This window comes from Canis lupus, chromosome 21 (assembly GCF_003254725.2).
Source record: "Canis lupus dingo isolate Sandy chromosome 21, ASM325472v2, whole genome shotgun sequence".
NCBI classification, from domain to species: domain Eukaryota; kingdom Metazoa; phylum Chordata; class Mammalia; order Carnivora; family Canidae; genus Canis; species Canis lupus.
Window position 1 is genome coordinate 895504 of NC_064263.1, and position 14845 is coordinate 910348.

Here is a 14845-nt window from a genome sequence, read left to right on the forward strand (position 1 = left end):
AATCCTAGTTCGTGCTGCTAAATTACATTTGGAATGATAAGGATATGGAGAACACTGTTTCTCTTGCTAGCACATGGAAAACTGATGACAGGGCAGAGAATCTCAGCCAGGTTCTATAAATATTATCCAAAAGAGTTTAAAAATGAGGCTAAGGAAAAGCTGCAATTAGTCCACTGTGGAATTAGAATGAATGGGAATTCACAGTTTTTAAGCATCAATTTTGTACTAGGCACCTCCACACATATATTAACTCTTACAAACCCTGGGAAGAATAGGTATCACCTTTAACTGGCATGAAAGTTAAGTAACTGTCCTGAAGTCATCAAGTTCACATATGACACAGCCAGGAGTCGAAACCAAGGTCTCTTTGACTCAAAATTTGTGCTTTTTACTCCAAAACAAAGTACTTGCTGAGAAGCCAAACTCAGAGTACAAACAAACCTGAATGAGGAACTTTAAGGGGAAGCCATGAGAAGCTACAGTCTTTCTTTTCCAAACATTAAATGCTACTTGGTAATTAAAGAAAATGTAAGTAAGAGATTCCATCCTAAAATTCTAGTATATAGAATAGTCTTATATCAATATTAAAGCATAGTAAAGCCCCACAGTACATAGGAATTTATTTCCCAAAGGAGTATTATTCTTTCAGAAATAAATTAAAACTAAAATTTCCCAAAGGCTAAGTAAACAACATAATGGATCAGAAAATACATACAGAAAATGTTCAAAGTATCAATGCATTTGAGCTTAATTTTCAAAAGGTAATACTGTTCTTTCAGATTTTAGTCCACTGTACATCAAGAAAAATTAAACAAATACTACTTAGCACTCTAATTCTAATGGATTAAAAAAAAATCAAGAATTTGGCTTAAAGAGACAATGCCTCTCACAATGAGCTCACCAGCATTACCAGCTGGGACCAGTTAACCACATTTACCAAATAAGGCAAGTTTTTTCAATGCTTGAAATCTTTCTACAGTGAGCTCACTTCACTTCTCACTGGGTTTCTACAGTAATTGTAGAGGTCATCCCTCCAACTTGGAGTCAGTAAATCAGCAGGCTCTCAAGGCAAGTGTGGGCTGCATGGTCTCTGGAGAGCATTCGGTTTGGCTTCATATTTCTACTGACTGGGTACAGTAGAGAAAGGCACAAAATCTACTCTAAAAGCAGAAGAAAAAGAAGCTGTCTGTATTAAGCAAAACCTATTGATAAAGTCAATGTAAGCTGCTTAATAGTGTGAATAAAAATGGTAGACCTTACCTTATTTCTCGCACTGTATGTGTCCAGTTGCAGACATACTTGTTATCTAGTGCTGAGTCTTGACAAACATATTCACAATTTTCAACAATTTTGGTTACCAAGAGTCACCTTATGGTACAATCCCAAAACACCAAAATAAAATTTCTTTCCATTATTAATGGCTGCTTTTGTATAGTTGTAAAAATGGTGCACACAAACAAAAGAGATTTAAATCTATGATGACATCTACCTCCTTCTTACTTAAAATAACACTGCTGGGAGGAGGACAGTCCATGTATTTAGCAGTTTCAGTTGTGATTTGAAATCTCAACAAAGCAAGCAATTGTAAAATGGTTTTTACTTAGCCATCTCTTAACTAAATATATTGATTCAGAGGTAAAAAGGATTCTTCATCTTTTCCTCAATTGCTATATGTAAAAAACCATAGCTCTAAACTGGGCATATTTATTTGGCATCAAAGATAAAAGATTCCCAGGAAGATATATATGCTTGAAATAAAAAATCTTGGTGTTTATGTTTATGACTTTTAGTCACTAACCTGTTCAAAGTCACACCCAGTTTTATCTTACAATAGATTCTGTGGTTTTCTAATCTAGGAAGGCAAGTCATCAAACTCACTTTGTTAAGTTTGAAACCAGGGAAGGCCCAAATCTGCAAGAAGACCTAAAAGACTAGAGAGTTAAAAGTGAAATTTGTTTCAGGACTTAGACTAGGCATTGCAAAATTTCTCCTGTAAGGGGCCAGATAGTAGTATTTTATGCTTTGTGGTCCTCATGCTACTCAATTCTGTGGCTGCAGAGTGAGAACCATCATAGAACTACAAATGGGCAATGCTGTCTTCTAATAAAACTTCATTTATGGGCACTGATATCTGATTTCACATAATTTTCATGTCATAAAATGCTGTTCTTTTAATTTTTTTGAACTTTAAAATGTAAAAAACACCCATATTCATAGTTCAAGGGCCACACAAAAACAGGTGGCAAGCCAAATTTAGCATATAATTTGCTAATCTTGGGCCTTAAAACAGAAATTTACATTTTCAATTCAGAAAAGGAAACAAAGGACAACCTTAAACTCTTCAGAGTGGAAAACTCATCCTGAGGTAAAAGAAAATGGAGTCACCTGGGTCCCTTAATGAGACAGTTCCTCTGCACTGGTGCTGGTACACAGTAACTGCTAAAACCATCACACAGGATGGCGGGCTCACTCTCTCCTGTGCCATGATTCCTCTGGGAATTTGGTAACAGCTGAATTCACAGATGGGAACATCAGCCTCTCATACCCAAAGGAAAGGACAGAAATAAGTTTTAAAGAGGAAAAGTGTGGTAGACTGAAGAAATATACTGACTGAGAAGAAAAGCATTACAATGGCAGGAGCTGCTGTATCAAAGCAGAGAATAAGAAAAGCAGTGGCCTAGGGACACCTGGGTGGCTCCGTTGGTTAGGCATCCAACTCTAGATTTTGGCTCAGGCTCAGGTCATGATGGTAGGGTCATGAGATCCAGCCCTACTTTGGGCTCCCACTCAGCACAGAGTTTGCTTGAGATTCTTTCTCCCTCTCCCTCTGTTCCTCCCGCAACTTGTGAGTGTGCTCGCTCTATCAGTCAATAAATAAAATCTTTTTTAAAAAAAGCAGTGGCCTAAGGAAACTGCAGGGCTTAACAAAGAGTCTTATCTTTGAACTACTTGGGAAGTGAGGAAGATTATTCTAGAGGTTTGTGGTTTGCTGGAGGGAGTGGGTGGGAGTTTAGAGTAAAGGTGCTTTATACAACACAGGCCTGAGGTTTGCATCCTGCTGGTGTGGTTTTCTGGTTACCACGCCTGTGTGGCTGGCAGGTACACAGAAATGGCTGCATCTCCTGCTGGTAGAAAACATTTCAAAAACATTCTAATGCAAATATTGATGAATTATTGGCTGATTGCTGGTTTCTCAGACTTTAGCCTTTCACGATGCTCCTAAGTCATCTTAAAATACAAAGACTCTGCCCACATGAGTATTATATCTGCCATATGAATAAAGTATCAAGGTTAGGAGCATGTGTCTTAGACACAGATTGCCTGGGTTAAATCCTTGTGCTTTGTCATTTACCAGATGCCTAATTCCTAACAAATAACATTGGTAAGAAGAGGATGAAAATAGTAGCCCCAACCTCATAGAGTTGTTGTAAAGATGAAATAAATATATGTGAGCTGCCAAGAATACATCTGATGTGTATGATCAATATAACAACAACAACAAAAAAAAACCCAAAAACAAAAAAACAAAACGCTTCTTAGTGGCAGCACAAAACTCTCCATTATTTTTCCTCAACTGAATATTTTCTGCCTCATTTTTCACTAATTCGCCTTCACCTTCCATTTATATTTGCATGCTAAGCTATGGCCCAATATTTATTGGTATCATGAGTTATGACACTCGTAGGTTTTACAACCAGTTTCATGAGTTACGTACAACACTTGTTTGAATGAAATAGAGTAGAATACAAATGAAAATACCAGATTATATCATATGTGGTAACAGAAGTATGTTAGCACATGTATTCACTGAATCATAATGTAAAATACATTTCTTAATGTGGTTCATGTTGGGGGGAGAGTGGCTAAAAGCAACAGCTCTAATCACACTGGAATATATGAAGTTTTTAAGCCACATCACCATTTTTTTACACCATTATGACTTTTTCTGTCTGAGATGCTGCTTATCCTTTGCACTAACTGGAAAGTTTCTTTTAGCCATTACACTGCACCTGCTGATGCCAGAATATCACAAAAGTTTTTGCCAACCTCTGATCGGTTAAAAGAGTGACCCATTCTTTCCACTGTGCTTGTAAATACTATGCATGTATTTCAGATATAACATTAATTCCATTTCATCATAATTATATGTTTCTCTGTGGTTTCTTTCACTGTACTGTTAGCTCCATGAAGGCAAGTATCATATTTTATTTTTGTGTCCCTAGACTTCACACCATGCTTCACAAAGCAGATTAACACTGTCTAGTTGAATGTTTTTGTATCAATGACTCAAGATGGATGATGGCATGCTAATCAACTTCCTAATAACTCAGAGACAGGCAAGGAGGATTAAGTAGTAGAGGAGAACCTGTTATTATATGATAGAATATAGACACCAAAATATCTCATTACTTTGGAATGAAGTAACTGATACATAGCAAAAGTCTCACCGTCAAGCCCACAGTTTACTAAGCAAGTATGGAATCATTGCTGCTGCGATTTTATTTTGATCTGAATAAACAGTGTGACGTGAACAATGAAAAGTTAAATAATTTTATAGGTCACTACTGATATGTATGTTTTTAAATGTGGTGGTAACCAGACACCCTTTGGGGCTTCAAGTTCAGTTTTCACTGCTAAATTTTAACAAGAATATTTAAAGACTGAAGCTGTTTACAGAAAACAAGAGTTTGGTAAATTGAAACAATGTTCTATTACGAATAACTATATATAACAGGAATGTTCAGCAAATGCAGATGCTTCCTAATACTGAGTCTGGCAATTTTGACAATGGATAGTAAGTACATGTTTTGTTGATTGTTTTGTTTTGTTTTTTTTTTTTGCTGGACTAGATATGAAAATTTTCTGTATTTCAGATATAACAAAAGGTTTAATTAATTTTGTAGGGAAAGTAGCCTTAAGTTCATCATACTTTTAATTCTATCAAAATCTCCTAAATACCAAGTCACACTGGTTGACAGTCCTTAGAGAGTTTCCAATTACTTCAATGTGTATTATAAAGTTTTAATTCCAATTTGATACACATAAAATATAGGTGAGGGCAATAAAAATAGCTCAATAAGACACCATTAAAATTTAAATGCTGACATAATTCATTTGCAACAACTCTAAAGTATAGATTATAAGGTACAAAAATCAGTATTCTATAAAAATTATTTGAAAAATCCTTCCTCTTTCTTCTTTCCTAGATCACCCCAAAAATAAGCTTTGACACTTGGGTGTATTTTCCCAATAAGCAAGCAACTGTTATAGTATAAAATTAAACAAAGGATGGTATTACTCACAGAGGGTAGTCATTTTATCAGAGGTCCCCAGTAAACATCAAATGATGTGTACTACAAACCCATCTATTCCTGATGCTTAAAACATACTCTTGTTGGTATTTGACAACTTGCTTTGAATTCTAAAATACAAGTGTGAAATAAAATGTTTTGCAATTTGATTGTGTTGTTTTCCACAGAAATCAGTATGAAAATTCCTAAATGTTTCAGAATATTTCTGACTATTTAAATTTGGGGAAAAAAATCACTGATAATTTCCCAACCACCTGAAGGACAACTGGAATGGCAAGGATCATGAAAAAGGTATAAGTAAAAATATCAATGTGTTAGCAATTAGAAACATAAAATCTCATGGAGCAAATTCTTCTGGAATAGGGCAGCCAACAGATGTGGTAGAGGAAAAGAATGTATCTATAGATAAAAACTCTGACTAAACTGAACCCAAGAAACCAGCTTGTTTTCTGGAGAAGATGTAAAGTACACAGGGGACATTTCCTCAGGGAGATGCTCCAACTGGAGCTTCTCAACCCCACTGTTGTCTCTATTGAAAGCACGAGGCCTAGAAAATTTTTATTAGGGCAGCCCCAGTGGCTTGGCGGTTTCGCTCCTGTCTTCAGCCCAGGGCGTGAACCTGGAGACCCAGGATCGAGTCCCACATCGGGCTCCCTGCATGGAGCCTGCTTCTCCCTCTGCTTGTGTCTCTGCCTCTCTCTCTCATGAATGAATGAATGAATGAATGAATGAATAAATAAATCTTTTAAAAAAAGAAAATTTTTATTATTTGGAATTTTTCCATCTACCAGGTTAAATTTAAGTAATTGGATTTGCTACAGAGAAGACTTCATTACATAGAAACAGGCTTGATTCTTACCCAAGAAGGTTGAAAAAAGTTCTATTGAATAACAAGGTTTCACTCTCTAGAACTCTCAGTGTCAATTTTAACAATGATATTGGGAGGCTCTACTACATTTCATCAATTACTGTTAATGTAAGGCTCTTGTAAATTGTGTTAAAATTTAATAAGCTATATATCTGACCTAAAAATTTTGCGTAAAGGCGGGTTGGGGGGCGCACCTGGGTGGCTCAGTTGTTTAAGCATCTGGCTCTTGATTTCAGCTCAGGGCATGGTCTCAGGGTCCTGAGATCAAGCACTGCATTGGGCTCCACACTCACCAGGGAGTCCACTTGATATTCTTTTCCTCTCTCTTCTCCTTCTGCACCCCTCCCATGCTTGCTCACTCTCTCTCTCAAGTCAATGAAACAATCAATCTTTTAAAAATTAGGATAGGGATCTTTTGTAAAAATTCAATTAGGGAGGATGCTTAAGACGTTTCCTAGGTATCAGTCTTTAGGAATGAACGTAAGGATAATCAGGAGGAAAGAAAGTGATAATCTTATCTTCAATTTATTATAATTAAATTATAACATGAGAGTTTATCCTCCTGTCTGAGCATACTGACAGCTACTTAATGAAGTTATAATGATCTCTGTATGTATGTAAACACACATATACATTTAACATATAATGATGTAATAAATATATATTGATTGAGTTGTACAGCCTTTAGGTTATGTCCCTATGCACAATTCTTATTATGGGAGGCTCAGCTTTTATAGTAGACCAGCAAGCTCTGAAATGCATGATGCCGCAACAGTTTCTGAAACGTGTACAGACACTAAATGGCATCACTTGTCAAGTAAAGAGACAACTACTGACTCACCCATCTCCACAGGATGTGATCTGGTTTGTTTTTCTAGTTGGTGGCAATGGGGTCAATTAGAGCTAATACCACACAAGATGTTGTAAGATTGATGAAAACACACTATAAACTACCGAAAAAATGTATTTACATCCCCATGATAAAGGCAGATATCGTATGTTGCCCAAATTATTGAATTAGATAGCAGAAAGCTTAGACTTGAGTCCCCAGCTAAAGTCCATGCGTACCTCTGGGCTGTTGGCAATCCTACTTGATCTTTCTGGATATCAGGTTAGTCCTATGGAAAACGATACTTCCTAACTTCCTACTTTGTAGGGCTGTTGTAAGTAATAGTGCTTCACAAATTTTACAATGTTATTAATTATAAGTAATGTCCAGATAAGGCCCTCTTGCTTAGTAACCTTGTGAACCGCATTTAATAGTCAACATATCCATACTGATTTGTCTCTGCCTAGAAAACAAAATAAGACAAATTAAACTACATGAAGAATGATCTTTTTACTGCAGTACTTTAATACTAACAGAAAGTATATAACATGAATACTAATTAATAGCTATAAGAAGAATTAACATCTTAGCACTTACTATGTAGAAGAAATTATGTGAAGAAATTTATGTGAAATGTCAAATTATGTTATCACATTAATCCTATGAAGATGGTCTTATGATTGTCTGGTTTTTTTTTTTTTTTTTTTCAGATGGGGAAAGGCAAAAAAAGTAATTAACTTACCCAAGTTCACAGTTCCTATGAGTATTATGTGTCAGGTCTTGATCTCAAGTTTAAATCTTTTTTTTTTTAAATTTTTATTTATTTATGATAGTCACACAGAGAGAGAGAGAGAGGCAGAGACCTAGGCAGAGGGAGAAGCAGGCTCCATGCACCGGGAGCCCGATGTGGGATTTGATCTTGGGTCTCCAGGATCGTGCCCTGGGCCAAAGGCAGGCGCTAAACCGCTGCGCCACCCAGGGATCCCTGATCTCAAGTTTATATGACTCTGTAGAACTTGCTGGTAAACTATAAGACACTAGCCTGCTCTCCAAAAGAGCTAACCAGCCAATTTTCCTTCCTTAAGAATAAAAGAATTAGTTTATATTTCTTGAGTACCAAATATGTAGTGGTGCTACTAAAGAACTGAATAGTTTTTATATCATCTCTATTTAAAAAATGAATGTACTCCTTACTAAGTACAAGACCTCAGCCCATTTACTTATCTTCTCTGCATCTCAGCTTCTTCATTTATAAAATGTGTGTAACAGTTTTCCTATCTAATGTGCTGGATGTGAGGATTAAATGAGTTTCAAGTAAAGTAGTACTTGGTTACCTAGTATGAAGGGCAATTATTATTTTTGTCATTTAAAAAACAAGATGACCAAATAACAAAAATAAACAATTCTCAAACTCCATATAATAGGTTCTAATGACAGAAAGTACAATCAAGAGAATTACAAGTAATTTTAAAACAACTACCAAATGGTTTATAATTTGCCCTGAAAATTCAGCCCCAGAGGATATCTGTTTAGGAAACAGACTCAGCTCAGCAACCATCAGCAGCACATAAAAAACCAATCCTGACAATCCTCTGGAGAACTTGTTGATAACTGGAGGAAAAGTAAAGTAATCTATAAATCTACACTCAGATGCTACAAATCACATTTTTTTAGATTGTTCCTATTAGGAGTCCAAACTATTACCCATTAAATTAGATTACTCAGTCAAGTGGAAAAAACTTTATAATTTGGAATAAGTAAAGCATCTGTAATCCTTGTAGATTCCCTATGACATTTGTATATTTTAGACAACAAATTAAAGCTATTTTTCACATGATAGAAATCCAAGACTATAACAAATTAATTACAATTCTCCAAAGATTTTAGACACTATATGCTAAAATTAATTACATGTGTAAGACAGGTTTAAAAATAATAAATGCTCAGAGACAGAGCCAAACTTTACTATGGAGAAAACAAAGAAAAAGAATCATCAGGTTCCATTACAGTCTTCAACATGAAAACAATATAAGGAAAATCAAGTCCTATTATGAAATGACTAATATTATCTTGTTTATTTTTCTATCAAAACCATAGAACAATATTCATATGATTTCTTTTAAGGTCTACTGAAAAATGAAAACTAGTCTTGAAAGATATTTCCCATAGAAATGGAAATGTCTTTTATGGGCAGTATTTCTTAAGTCTCTTATCTCTATTGAACTAAGTCAGTATTAAGTGCCTACTGTGTGCTGAGGAAAATTAAAAATCAAACAAAATACATTTAACTAGGCTTGATTCAAAGTGGGCAAGTTTGAAACATAAACAAAGTGGGCATACTTGAAACATTTTTATAATCAATATACATTTCGCATGGAATCATTTGTTTGCTAAAGGTAAGGAAAATAAAATATTACACAATTGAGTATATTAAAGAACAGTAGTGGAGGACTCAAAAAAATATTGGTCTGAGGAATTAAGTTCTAATCCTCACTGTACCAATAACTAGCTGCTCAGTCTGTTTACACGTGGAAAATGGGTCCTTGGTCTCCTGAAAGTTAATTCCTTCTCTTAAAATATGTAAGAGGCTGGTATGTATGTATGTCTACATTATTTCTCCTAATGTATTTGTCTTTGAGTAAGAACTCAGAGTTCTACTTATATTTTAGAGTTAGCCAGTTTGTCATAATAGGTATAGATAGGACTTAAAATGGATTCTCTCCAGGGGCAAGGAGAGATTTTGAATGCAATCAAATATAGTCGTCAATTTATACAAGAAGTGTAAAAACAAGTTATAATCCATTTTGCTCTATTATAATGCTGCTCTGGATATATTTCTAATGTGAAATTTTAGTTTGCATTAATCATTCTGGATACCTACGCTCTGCTCATTTCTAGAATTGAAGCCAACAGTGTAACAGGATACAAAGTTTTTATTTTTATTTTTTTTATTTATTCATAAGAGATACACAGAGAGAGACAGAGACATAGGCAGAGGGAGAAGCAGGCTCCCTGTGGGGAGCCCGAATGGGGGAGTCAATCCCAGGACCCTGGGATCATGACCTGAGCCAAAGGCATATGCTCAACCACTGAGACACCCAGGTGTCCCTGTAACAGGATACAAATTAAAGAAACCAAACATTCAGTTCTATACTCTGACACCTGTTATATGTCAAACCCGCAAACAATCCCATTCTGCATCTACCAGCACACTAAGAACCTCTAAATAAATACACTTTTACAACTGTATATAGATAATTTTAGCTATTCAAAAAATAGGAACCATCTTCTCTATCCTTCAGCTCAGCAACCCACATCACTAATCTTTTCTAATGGGTCTCAATGGTGCTTGTTCCCCACAACTGTACCTCACACAGCAAAGTATCAGGTGTCTCAATGTCCATAGAGCAAACTACAAGAGAAATGTTTGTGGTCCACTGACTGTCCACTTCAGTTAAATAGGTTGTGATGTGAAGTTATTTTCCACTGGGCCCAAGCTGAGGTGATCACTGACTGCAATCAAAGAGTCTACTGACACTCCTGCCTTCCATGGTCATCAGCCTAAACACACTTGCTGGAAACCTCTACTGTACAGATTGTAAAAAGCAGCAGAGTGTCATTTGTAGACTTAACTCTATTTACCAAGAATATACACTGGTAGAACAGGGAATAAAGCAACAGAAAAAATAAACACCTTCAAATATTTTTATTTCTAATGACATTTCTGCAATACCAAAAATAAACTGACCTCTACATATATTTCAGAAAAAAAATGCCTGGTTTTTAGAGACTACTGAACAAGGATTACTTAGCAGCTTACAAACAATTTAGTACTAAGAGCGTCAGTACACAGAATCACCCCAACTAAAAGGCAAGTGCAATGATGTTTAGGTTCAATATTTCATTTGAACTCATTTAACAGCAAGTTTAAAATACCTCTCCCAATGACTAGGCAAAGGCATAACAGTATACTGTGTGTGCTCTCAGCTGACAGGCCCAGCAACTGAGATATTTAAAAAATAAAATAATAATAATTAAATGAAAATAAAAATAAAAAATAACAAAATAAAATGGGTGCAATTATTCATGTTATTTTAACTATAGCTAATTTAAATCTTTAAGAAAGAATAATTCATACACAACTGAAATCTATTATATTTTAGTTGGACCGGAAATTTGCAATATTTTGTACTAAAGAATTTTTCACAGAACTCTTTGATTTTTTTAAAAGATTTTTATTTATTTGAGAGAGAGAGAGAAAGAGAGAGAGCATAAGCAGGGAGCAGGAGGAGGGGCGGACGGAAAAAGAATCCTGAAGCTGACTTCCAACTGAGCGTGGAGCCCCCAGGCAGAGCTCAATCCCAGGACCTTGAGAAAATGACATGAGCCGCAGCCAAGAGTTGGACGCTTAACCAACTGAGCCACCCAGGCGCCCTGCAAAGCTCTTTAATTTTACAAAAATATCACGGAAGTGAAACATTATAAATTGAGGCTCTAAAGTGGAATGGCTTAATTTCAGATACATAGTTTGACTTCCTAGCTCTGTGATCTGTTGAGGTCACCTCATGGATACAATGAGGTGAATCACTGTTAAGAGCAGGTAAACACCTACAGTCACCTCACGTGTTGCCTGTGAGAACTTAGTTAATTCACAGATGTAGCAGTTCAGTGAAAATCCCTACAATATCCATGTCAATGAGGATTAGCTACTATTATCCTTGAAACAAACCCATCCTTGCTCTGAGCACACTAAACATTCTTATTTTCTTCCTTCTTCTGCCCTTCTCAACCTCTTCACTTGTCCTATTTTTCTCTCCCAAAACCTCAAATATTAAGTTCTCAGATTATTTAGACCTCGGTCCTCCTCTCATTCTATTCTTTCCCAGAAAGAATCTAATCTTACCCCATGATTTTAATTATCACCTAGAGTACAATAACTCCCAAATGTGTATTTCTAATTCAGATCTGATACACATGCCAACTCAGTATCTCCACTTGGATGTCTTAGAGGAACCTCAAATCCATTATGTCTAAAAGCCAAACTCATCATTTTTGCCTTTAACTGTAAAGTTGTGTATCTCAGTAAGTGGCTCCGAAACTCACCCAGTTACCCAACCTAGAATCCTAAGAGTAATCCTTGAATTGTCCTGTCCCTCACTTCACAGTATATAACCCATTTCCTACGTTTCCCATTTTACCTCTAAAATATATGCCTTTGTTTCCATAGCCACTATCACTTTCTGAATCTAAAGTCATTATCCAGTAGCCCTCAAACTGGTTTTCCCACAGTAGTCTTATCCTCTCGGATTCTTGCATGGCCTGCAAGTTTTAAAATGCAAATATAAAAAACAAAACAAAATAAAATAAAATGCAATTATCACTCCTCCAGCTTTGACTTTTCTTTGGATTGTCAGTACCCTTAGAATAAGAAGCAAAAAACTATGGACCATTAATAAAACTGTGTACATGCCCTCTGTCTCTATCATTCTCTTTACTCCTAACATTGTGGACCTTCTACTTCTAAAATGCTAGGCTCTTTCCTCCTTTATGGCCTTTATTCATACCCCTCTGTTCCCTCTTTGGGAATACGAAAAGTTCTTCCCTTCCTGCCCCTAAAGTCCTGTTTCTAGCTATTTATCATTTAGTTCTCTGTTTAACCAATACTTCCTCCAGAATGCATTTCCTGGGTCTCTGGACAAAGTCAATTTTATTAATTATACTCTCACAAAGCACTCTTTACTCGTGCATCACAATCCTCAGTGCATTTGTAATTACTCTGGTGTCTGCTTTCCACAAAAGATAATAAGGGACACAATGGCAGCAGGCAAGTCTGTCTTGTTTACAATTGTATCCCTTAATCTTATCGAACACCATGGTTACCAAAAGTGGGCCAACTATGATATTGATAAATGTTTGCTTAAATAATTAACATAAAAATGGTTCTGGTTTACTCTCTAACTTGATAATAGCTTATAATTTATAGAGATATGTACATAAAACTAATTCAAGACAGACTGTGGTAGCTTTTTATAGGAAATAAGCAAAAAAATTACTTGATTCTGTAAGAAAGATAATCAATTCTGGAAGGGGAACACATAAGATGAGGAAAAGCCCATATAAAGAAAGCTTCTTTCTGATGCTGGGATATGAATGAAGCCATGGAGGGTTAACAGGACTTCAACAAAGCAAAGGGTAAAAAATATTCTAGGGAGAGACAAATTTGGGTAAAGCCACAGACACAGTCAGGGTATATAGAGATTGGTAGACAATTGTGCCTGAGGAGGGAGAGATATTGAAATACAGCAAATGGGCACACTGTGGAAAGCTTTCATTACTAGAATTAAACTGTCTCTCAAGGAGAACCACCGAAAATTTCATCACTGAAGAATGATGAAGACAGCAAAAATATGTTAACAAATTAGGATGAAGGTGTGGAAACTAACTAGTAAGCTATTTCATTATTTCAGGGGAAGGGAAGGAGGAAAGGAGAAAAAATAATTCTGCAGTAGAACAGACAACATTGCTCCAATGGGGAAGGGGTATGTCATTGACTAAATGGAAAACCAAAACCAAAAAAAGATGGAGGAAGGATGGGAGATGGTGATTTCTGTTTTGGAAACCCTAAATTTTATGTCCTTATATAATGTTGAGCAGGTAAAGTATAGACCCAAGAGAGAAGATGCAAGTAAATTTCAGAAATTGTTAGGCTCAGGGAAATTTTAATTGGTCTGTAATCAATTAAGCACTAATGCAAAGGCTTGAGAAACATGTCAAAAGTTTTTTCGCGAACACATTTTTTTTAAAAGATTTATTTATTTATTTGAAAGAGAGGGAGCATGAGTGGGAGGAGCAAAGGGAGAGGGAGAGAGATTCCCAAACAGATTCCATGCTGAGCACGGAGCCCAATCCAGGGTTTGATCTTAGGACCCTGAAATCACAACCTGAGCTGAAACCAAGAGTGGAATGCTTAACCAACAACAGCACCACCCAGGTGCCCCTCACAAACACATTTTTATGAATAATGAAAAAATACAAAAAATAATAAAAGTTCTTTTAAAATTACTGCCTGAGTTTTAAGTATACCCTATACCTAATTTTTATTTTATATGGTTAGGAAAAAAGCTCCTCAATTTTACCTTAATTTCATTCTGTTTAAAATAGTTAAATTCCTACAACTGTTGGTATGGAAGGAACTCACTTATAAATGCTGACTTTCTCTATGCAGTACAAGAATATCCTTTGTGTTTATAAAAGAATTCCAGTCTTTGTAACAGGCTTTGTACAAAAGTTAAGAATGATGTAAAAAATTTTTTAAAAGGTCACTCTAATTTCAAAAATGTAACATCTGAAAGTATGTCATCTTTAATTATCAGGAGAATATCTGAATAATAAAATGTAACACTTACTTTTGCTGCACCTATCTGCTCTTTGCGAAATTTCTCAAGTGGAGCAATTAATACATCATTTGCGTTTTGAATCTGAAATTAAAAATGCAAATACATTAACTTCTGTATAATTTCATGCAATATTAAAAAACCAGCTCCTTTATTCAACTTACTTAAACAGTTTTTGTTCTCTTGATAGCTTCTATAAATGAAATAAAAATATCTTATATGTTGTATAGTATTTTCTACGTTGCAAAGTTGTTTTCACAAATTATTTCACTTATTCCCAACAATAATGTGAATAATAAAAAACAAATACATATGTTGAGATCCTCATCTGAATATTTACTTTCATATTTTAAGTTTCAACTAAGAAATAGCACAGATATTAAATTTCCAAACACCTTTAATTATATTGGTTTAATGCAGTCAGTTTAACATCGGTTTAAAA

General features: G+C 35.5%; 1 protein-coding gene across 8 annotated transcripts in view; it reads right to left on the reverse strand.

Annotated features, from left to right (window-relative positions):
* ARHGAP42 (Rho GTPase activating protein 42) overlaps positions 1 to 14845 on the reverse strand; it is a 287838-nt gene that overhangs the window by 126667 nt on the left and 146326 nt on the right. For 7 of the 8 annotated variants that reach the window (XM_025420948.3, XM_035703751.2, XM_025420930.3 and 4 more), the window contains exon 4: positions 14416 to 14487. The exons of the other annotated variant lie outside the window; for it this stretch is intronic. In XM_025420948.3, the coding sequence (XP_025276733.1) occupies positions 14416 to 14487 (72 nt within the window). The remainder of the gene's footprint in view (positions 1 to 14415; positions 14488 to 14845) is intronic. 8 annotated transcript variants of the gene reach the window in all.